Raw genomic sequence first — 8,532 nt, forward strand, 5'->3', positions numbered from 1 at the left:
GATTCCGCCCTCCCATTGGCTAGGCTGCCGCCGTGGCCCCCCCCCTGAGGAATGGAGTCATGTCCCAAGGGGCGGGGCCACCCTCCGGGGTGAAACCTTAAAGAGCCCGCAGCCCCGTGGTGCCCGCGTCCAGTGCCCCCGGAGCGAGCTGCAGAGGCACAAGTTCTCGGGCAGGTCCACATTAGTTTTATTCTCTGGGGGCTGGGGCGGGCTGAGAGCAGTTCTAGGGTCATCCCTTCTCCGGCTCCTCCTGGGCCTCTTCATGGATCGTACTCCCCTGCCTTTGGGCCTGGTCTGACTGCCTCTTGGATGACCGCGAGGAGCCCCTGCGGCTCAACAAGGATAGCCGCTGCCACAGCACGGTGATCAGAAGGCTCTCGTTCGACTTGCGAGTCTGGTGGTCCGGGGAGTCCAAGTTGATATCTCCGTCGCCTGCGGGGACAAGGAGTCCGCTGACCTCAGCTCCACCCTCCCGCGTCCAACCTCCTAGGTGGTCCCCTAGGGGCAGCCCCCTCTTCGGTTGCTTAGGCCCTCATTGTGTGTCTGTGGTCCCACCTTCCTCGCGTTCCTCGGAATTCTCCTTGGCCACCTCATGGGAGGTCTGCAAGCCCTTGTCTTGGCAGCAGCCCATGGCCCTGAGCGGCCCCGGACTCCGTGCCACCCACGCCAGCCTGCCTGACTCCAAGCCCCGCTTTTGTGACGTCAGATACCCCACCGTCCCAGCTCAGGGAGGCCCTAGCCAAGCTACCCGTTTCCTTTCTCCCATCACAAAAGGCTCAGAATCATGGTGGATGTTGAGCTGTTTATTTACAAAGTAGGCACAGGGTCTTCAGGGGCTGGTGGACCCTGGACGTTTTTTCTTTCTCCATTTGGTTTGGACAGCCCCTTGGGTCTGTTCCAAATGAGGATGCTTCCGCTTGGCAGCTGCCTCCAAGGACGCCCAAAGTTCATCTGTCTCTGTGTCTTCTGGGGACACTCTGTTGGTCTCTTGAGGCTCATCCTGGTGAGTTGGAAAAAAGCTTAGGATTCAGAGGTACAGTGACAGACCCACAGGGAAGGATGCTCTAGCCGGGAAATAATCCCCCTGGGTACCACCACCTTTTATTTCCTGCTCCCAGAAGCCACTACCATCCATACTCTCAGGTATGTCATCCTTGGCAATAACACTGTCAAGACTTCAAATGCTAATGCCCCTGAGAGAAATTAAGTAACTTAGCCCCAGGTCCGTGCTCCAGCTGCTTCCTTTCTCTCTCCACAGAGAAACCATCTATGCCCTTGGCTCCCACATTCCTAGACCCAACTGCTCACCTCCCAGTCATCCCTGCCTGACAGGAGGAGGCAGTTCAGTCGAGACTTGAGATAAACCTGCAAAAGATGAGGGACTTTAAGGATCTCAAGCACTCTGAGATAGAAACATGAATGGGGGCCATAAGAAACCACCAGTTACTGGGGGGTGTGGTCCAGAGGGTTGGGCTCTCACCTTATGCTCCAGGCCCCGTGGATTCCGGATCCTGTGTACCCTCAAGACTCTGTCTAAGCCACAGGAGGCCAGTAAGGGCTTTGAAGGGTGGCACTGCAGCCCACGGACACTGCCTGCCAGTCCCTTCAGACAGCCTAGTAGGCGCCCTGGAGAAGGGGGGAAGCATCAGTGCTAGCTGGTCAGCCAAGAGCCATCTATTGAGTGTTTCATATTCGAATCACTTTACATTTCTATATTTAATCCTCAGTTTAATGCTGAGACAGGAGTTACCATTAATATTTCCATTTTACAGGTGGAGAAACTTAGGCATAGGGAGTTGAAGTAATTAGTCCAGGGTCATACAGCTTTTGGTGAAAGCCAGATTTAAACCCAGGCAATCTGGTACATGAATGAGGGCTCAATGTCTCACTGCACCACCTCAGAGGGAACCCTGCCCTTCCTCCCTGTCCCTTCCCCTCCCCCAAACACCACCTAGTCCACTCACCTTGCCGAAAGTCAATTTCTGCCAGCTGCCCATGAGTGTTACCCACAATCACAGAACTGAGGAGACCAGAGGCAGGTGGGGTCAGAAGGAACCTTCTGGAGTCCTTCCCGAGCCCCACTCACCCACCTAGCCCTTCCCCTCTAAACACTCACTTGCCCCCAGGAGTGAGGGTCATGGCTGTCAGTGGGTACTCTCCATAGGTGGTCTCTAGGACTGGCCGGCGCTGGGGAGAAGCTGGATCATAAACACGGACCTAAAAGAAGACCGAGGCATCATAAGAATGTCCTCACCCCACACACTGCCCTCTGGCATTCTTCATATCTTCACCCCCTCATCTGGACAGTGCTTTCTTTTTTATGACCCACTCTCAGCCAAACCTTTCTCATTTGAAATGTATGACTCCAGCCAGCCTCAAAAAAAAAAAAAAAGAAAGAAATGTATGACTCTTCTCTGAGTGTTGGGAGGTGAGAAGAGCTACTTAGGAGCATGAATGGACAGGGCTGAGAGGAGAGGTCCCCCCAGAGTCCCATCTAGGAAGAGTGTAGGGGTGGGAAATCAAGTCAGTCCAGTAGTCAGAGGGTACTGAATTTCAAGCAGAGAAGTTTTGCCTGAACAAGAGAGAACTATCTATTGTGATAACATATGTGTTTTTAGGCTTATCACCAAGATCAGACTTATATGTGCAGAAGCAAAGGAATCAGGGCAAATACAGTGACCAAGCTCTGCCTGGGTCTCAAGACTTCAAATGAGAGGAGCCGTAAAGATCCCCAGGAAGGCCCGCCATGTAAAGTTGAGGTGTTGAGGCCAGAGACAGGTGGGGTGGGGGTTGGGGGAGCGGGAGTCAGGCCTGGGTCCCAAAGCAAATCAGAGAAGCTATGTTAGGACCAGAATCTAGTTCCCAACACCCAGCCCAATGTCCTCTCATGACACCCGCACCCTGTGAATCCCACTGTGAAGGGGACACTCCCTTCTCTCCTCTCTGCCAGATTAAGAGGAAAGTAGCCACAGTTCAGGGGAGGTCACAGACTCAGCCACAGGGCTGGAACAGATGAGGAAGTGCTCGCCCTCTGACAGCTCGGGATGCAACCTCTTCCATGGTGAGGGCAGCTGTGCCAAACCATGGGGACCAGTTCTGCACAGTGAGGCTGTTTCTCTAGGATACTGCTTTCACCCAGCAGAAGGTAGAGGTGAGCTGGTGCCTCACCTGGTGGTACCCTGTGCATGTGACGAGCTTCTGCGATCCAGGGAGGAACTGTATGTCCTGGTCCCAGATGGGAACCCGCAGGTCAAGCCAGTCATTCCGCACCTGGTGGGGTAGACAGAGGGGGGACAGGGTTGTGGGAGGCTTAGTGTGCCACACTGTTCAGGTCTCCTTCACTACTCCCTAAAGCCCATCTGGTCTCTGACTCATAGTCAGTGGCCTCAGCCTCCCTTGACCTCAGACCCAGCCCTCCCCACCCGTCACTCACGTTCTTGGCCCTGAACACAGGCTCCTCAGACCCCTGCAGGTCCCACACTTTCAACGCATTCTCCTTCCCACCTGTGGCAACCACATGGGGGTGTGCTGGGTCTTGGCACATCCTACATACTCCAGGGCCCACCCTCAGTTCCAGGAGCTGAAAAGAATGGGAGATGAAGGTCAGTTCCAAAATCCTTAATCCTCCCTCTCCCAAAGCCCTCATCAGGCTCCTACCCTGGCCCCCCCTTTCCCAACCATCAGGGCATGTGAGCCTCACTGGGTCAGAGGATGCCTCTTTGTCACTGTCACGCCAGACTCTGAGGATCCCAGAATCCACACATGTAATGAGGGTGCTGCAGGCAGAGAAAGGATAGAGTTGGGACATACATACAAATACATAAATGGGTGAAAGTGTTTCTTAGGCCCCAGCCAACACACCCTCTGATTCATATGAACTTAGACTCCCTCCTAACAGACCAATTTGTAAGGAAGCCTCTAGTTTAACTAGATTCTAGGTAGGGCTTGACTGTTTCCAGCTTCCTTGTCTGCTATTTACTCAACAGGGTGAGGGTTACCAATTTTATAAGTGAGGAAACTGACGCTCTGAGAAATTAAGAGACTTACCACTAAGCTATAAATGACAGAACAAGAGCTAGAAATCAAGTCTGTGATACTCCAAAGCAAAGTGTTTTTACTATTCCGCGGCTATGTCTGGGGGCACCTGGCCCTGCTAGTCTTTCCGAATCTTGAGTCAATTACCAGGAGTCAGGATCAGTAGCTCTGAACAGAGTGAAATGGATCTGCTGTGCATTTAGGGTTTGACCAAAGTCCAATACCAGTTTCTTCTTTTAAGTTCCCTATTCTGGGTTCAGGCACTAAATGTCAGTCTCTCCTTCAAAATTCCCCCCCCCCCAAAAAAGCCCAAGCAAGTTTCTTTTCAGAATCTGTGCAGCCTGAGCCTATGCTCTTTCTCACATTTACCCACCCTCCCCATCTGGCTTCAGGCTCTGCATTGCTTGCCTGAGTTGTGGCATCAACAATCTCAAAACTGCTCTCTCTCCATCCATCCTCCACACTCCTATAGGGACACTGCTCTGACCATGGCATTTCCTGTTCAAAAACTAGTAACCCCCCACCCCCTACCAAAAAAAAAAAAAGTGCAAATCTCTCAACCTAGCATTTAAAGCCCTTTACATTTACTCCCAACCTAATACAATATCCATCTCATATTAAAACGCTTCCTTGGCTTCAATCTCCAAATGCTATTTATCCTATTTATGTGCCCTATAGCCTGCCACCAATCCTTAGCCTCTGCCCAGGCAGTATTCTCTTTCTAGAATGCCCTCATCTCTTTCTCCATCTGTCAAAATTCTACTCAAACTTCTAAACCCAGTTCAAGCGTCTTATCCCCCATCTATCCTTTTCAGACCTTTTCAGATGCCTTCATCTTCAGAAGGCTGGGCTGGTAACCTAACCACTAGCACTTTCCTGTTCTTTACTTTGGGAGCATCATCACCTTGCTGGTGGTGGTTAGCACGCATTCAAAAGCCTGCTCAAAACTATGCTCAGGGTTACCCAGAAGGTTATAATGAAGCCAGAAGAAAAGCCCTAAAGAATGCGAACTTTACGAAGGCAGAAACTTCATCTGCAGCTCTTCCACTTCTCCCAGTACCTAAAACTCAGCAGATGTTCAATAACTGTGTATTATAGAAATGAACGAACAAAGGCAGGACCCTAGATCCCCGTCAACCATCGCAGGCCCGTGTCGCCTAAGGGTTTATCGCCATTATTCCGTCATCCTCAGGGAGCCTCAACGACCTCCCTACGACCTGACCATTCAGAGAGGTGATCGGTCTTACCCCTCAGCTTGGGCGAGGCCCCGGAACATGCCCTCCCCTCCAGGGCAGTGTCTCTGGCCCTGGAATATGCCCTCCTCGGTGCTGAAGTGTTTCACCGTCCTGTCCGCGCAGCCCACCAGGATCTGCAAGCAAAGGGCAGGATGGCGAGGGGAGCGAAGCTGCCGCGCCCGGGCCCCCCGCTCCGAACCCGGCCAGCGGCCACTCACCTCGGTCTCGCCGCCCGCGCCCCAGCACAGGGCGCTCACCGCCTCCTCGCGCCGCGGCTGTCCCGCCGCCGTGAAGTTCGCTGCATGTTTTCGCTGAAGGTTCACTCCTGCGGGACGAGGGCGTCAGTAGCGTCGGGGTCGCGAGCGGTCGACCCCCGCACTTCCCGACGCCCCACCCTGCCACCCACCTTTCAGGATTCCAGTCTCGGTGCCGACCCACACATGGTTCCAACGCGCTACGGAGACCGCCATGGCAAAGCCCAGAAGCCAGCGGCTCGCACTTCCGGCGCAGCTTGAGCGTCACCAGCGGGCGCTACGTCGGGTCCCGATAAACGCCTCTCCTGGGAGTTTAAAGAGCGGGAAGAAGAGAACAGGTCCGCTCCTGCTGCAGCTTTTTTTTTTTTTTTTTGCTTTAGGAAAACGAAAGCGGGAGATAGATGCTTGTTAAAGGAGGTCTGAAGAGTGAATCGATCATTTCGCACTTGGAGTGGAATGCATCCTTCCTGGGCCGCAGTGCCGGGTGGAGCCAGCCCAGCCCGACTCCCAGCTGTCACGTGATATGTATACTGTACTATTAGACAAGAGCCCACTTCAGAAACGACTGCAATCCTTAATGAGGGGCGTGGCTTCATTCTCGAGTGTAAAAGACACAGAACAAAGGAAACAGCTGCGTTTTGAAAAGTGGAGATCGGGGCGTCATTTTAAAGCCCTATAACTTGTCTTTCATTTACTGACACGTCCAGTGATACCCTGTTGTGCTGCCTTTTGGGTTTTTGGCTGTTTGGCCTAGAGAGTCCAGGCACTTTCCCGTGTGCCAGACTAGAAATGTAAGGAGCGGTGAGGCTGTTGATAGAAGTGGAGTTTTGTTCTTGTTTTTGGCAGCTGGTCAGTATGGGGGGAGGGGGGACGGGTAAAAGTACACTTGATACCAGTACATAGAGCAGAAAGCGAGAACCCGCGAGTGGCTTTTCCCAACTGCCATTCCGAAAGTTCACGTAGAAAAGTGTTCTGTGGTTTACAATGCATCCGATCAATTAATAAGCCACCTACTGTCCTTAAGGGCTATGAAACAGTAACACACCCGCCAACTTACATTCTCTACTGCCCAAACCACACAAGCCTTGCACGACACGGCTCTGCATAAGCAAATAAAACCGCAGAACCACTCTGTAGAAGCCGCGTACACACCCTTCCTAAATCGAAAGCTAAAACCCCATAACTGGGTTTTTTTTTTTTTTTTTTTAATTAAAGATGACCGGTAAGGGGATCTTAACCCTTGACTTGTTGTCAGCACCACGCTCACCCAGTGAGCAAACGGGCCATCCCTATATGGATCCGAACCCGTGGCCTTGGTGTAATTAGCACCTTGTGTAATCAGAACCGCACCCGTGGCCTTGGTGTAATTAGCACCTTGTGTAATCAGAACCGCACCCGTGGCCTTGGTGTAATTAGCACCTTGTGTAATCAGAACCGCACCCGTGGCCTTGGTGTAATTAGCACCTTGTGTAATCAGAACCGCACCCGTGGCCTTGGTGTAATTAGCACCTTGTGTAATCAGAACCGCACCCGTGGCCTTGGTGTAATTAGCACCTTGTGTAATCAGAACCGCACCCGTGGCCTTGGTGTAATTAGCACCTTGTGTAATCAGAACCGCACCCGTGGCCTTGGTGTAATTAGCACCTTGTGTAATCAGAACCGCACTCCCGAGTGAGCCAGAGGCCAGCAAAAAAAGAATATAAAAAAAGAAAACCACTACTAATTTTCCACTCTCACACAACCGCTGTATAATCGCGGGACAGCTACAGTAGCGCACCCGTGGCCTTGGTGTAATTAGCACCTTGTGTAATCAGAACCGCACCCGTGGCCTTGGTGTAATTAGCACCTTGTGTAATCAGAACCGCACCCGTGGCCTTGGTGTAATTAGCACCTTGTGTAATCAGAACCGCACCCGTGGCCTTGGTGTAATTAGCACCTTGTGTAATCAGAACCGCACCCGTGGCCTTGGTGTAATTAGCACCTTGTGTAATCAGAACCGCACTCCCGAGTGAGCCAGAGGCCAGCAAAAAAAGAATATAAAAAAAGAAAACCACTACTAATTTTCCACCCTCACACAACCGCTGTGTAATCGCGGGACAGCTACAGTAGCAAAGCCAATTCTGATTTTCAACCAAAGCAAGTTCCCCCCAGAGGGGGGGGTGCACCGTTCCTGGAAGTACTGCAATACCAGGTCGATGCGTGGAGTGGACGGAGCAAGCTCCTATTCCATCTCCTACTTCCAAAAATCCATTTAATATATTGTCCTCGGATAGAGGACGTATCAGATATTAAACTGATAAGAACAGATACTACACTTGATCTTAGCCAAAAGGCCGAGAAGCGATACCAACCGCATGGTCGCCCAGCTAGCCTTATCATTATTACCCCTTTTACAGTTATGGTGATACTTAATATCATTAAAGATTAGATCACCCTCCAATACTTAATATTCTTAACTCAAATTTTTAATTATGATTCTGCAAGATAGGAGAGAGTTTTAAAAACAAACCTTAAATATTGTCTCTTACTGCCTCGCGGGCGTGCTCTCTGCTCAGCGCGTTTTGCATAAACCCGCCCCTCTCCTTTTAAAAATCCTTGGGCTTGCTCGTAGCAGACGTGATGTCAATGCCGAGCAGTCTCTTTTTTCTTCTAGATCGTGGCGTTGATCTCCCAGCCGCGAGGCTTCCAAGCGCTCCCCGTCGGCTCCTCTGCCTTACGTTTATTACGGAGAGGTCGTGGCGCCGTTGCAGGGCACATGTTTTGGAGTCCAATGAATTTGGGAACTTTAATCAATTAGAAAAAAAGAAAAAAGAATTGGGTTGGGGTCTCGGCTCGCCAGTTTCGACGTTGATAACGTGAGGCTTGGTACGTGGCCCTCTCTTCTCTCCTGCTGTGTTAAGCACGCACTCTGGCGTGGGCTGAGAGGTGAGGACACCGGGCGGACGGTGAGGGGTGGCCTCTGTGACCGCGCCCTCGGCGTCCCGCGGCATGCAGCCCCCCCCCCCCCA

At 51.9% G+C, this 8,532-nt stretch overlaps 1 protein-coding gene across 2 annotated transcripts; it reads right to left on the reverse strand.

Annotated features, from left to right (window-relative positions):
* Nucleotides 1-788: 788 nt before the first annotated feature.
* On the reverse strand, nucleotides 789-5,801 carry WDR74 (WD repeat domain 74). Of its 2 annotated transcripts, none has more exons than XM_008573508.1 (11): nucleotides 5,677-5,801; nucleotides 5,489-5,595; nucleotides 5,283-5,404; nucleotides 3,701-3,776; nucleotides 3,434-3,580; nucleotides 3,169-3,270; nucleotides 2,117-2,217; nucleotides 1,965-2,020; nucleotides 1,481-1,626; nucleotides 1,309-1,365; nucleotides 789-1,000 (listed from the first exon to the last, which is right to left on the reverse strand). In XM_008573508.1, exons 1-11 carry the CDS (start codon nucleotides 5,738-5,740, stop codon nucleotides 830-832), a joined length of 1,149 nt encoding a protein of 382 aa, XP_008571730.1. In that variant the 5' UTR covers nucleotides 5,741-5,801; the 3' UTR covers nucleotides 789-829. The 2 variants fall into 2 exon arrangements, with proteins under 2 accessions (XP_008571730.1, XP_008571729.1); XM_008573507.1 differs by having other exon boundaries at nucleotides 1,965-2,056; nucleotides 5,677-5,760.
* Between the last annotated feature and the right edge of the window lie 2,731 nt (nucleotides 5,802-8,532).

Source organism: Galeopterus variegatus, unplaced genomic scaffold, assembly GCF_000696425.1.
Source record: "Galeopterus variegatus unplaced genomic scaffold, G_variegatus-3.0.2 Scaffold926, whole genome shotgun sequence".
Taxonomy (NCBI): domain Eukaryota; kingdom Metazoa; phylum Chordata; class Mammalia; order Dermoptera; family Cynocephalidae; genus Galeopterus; species Galeopterus variegatus.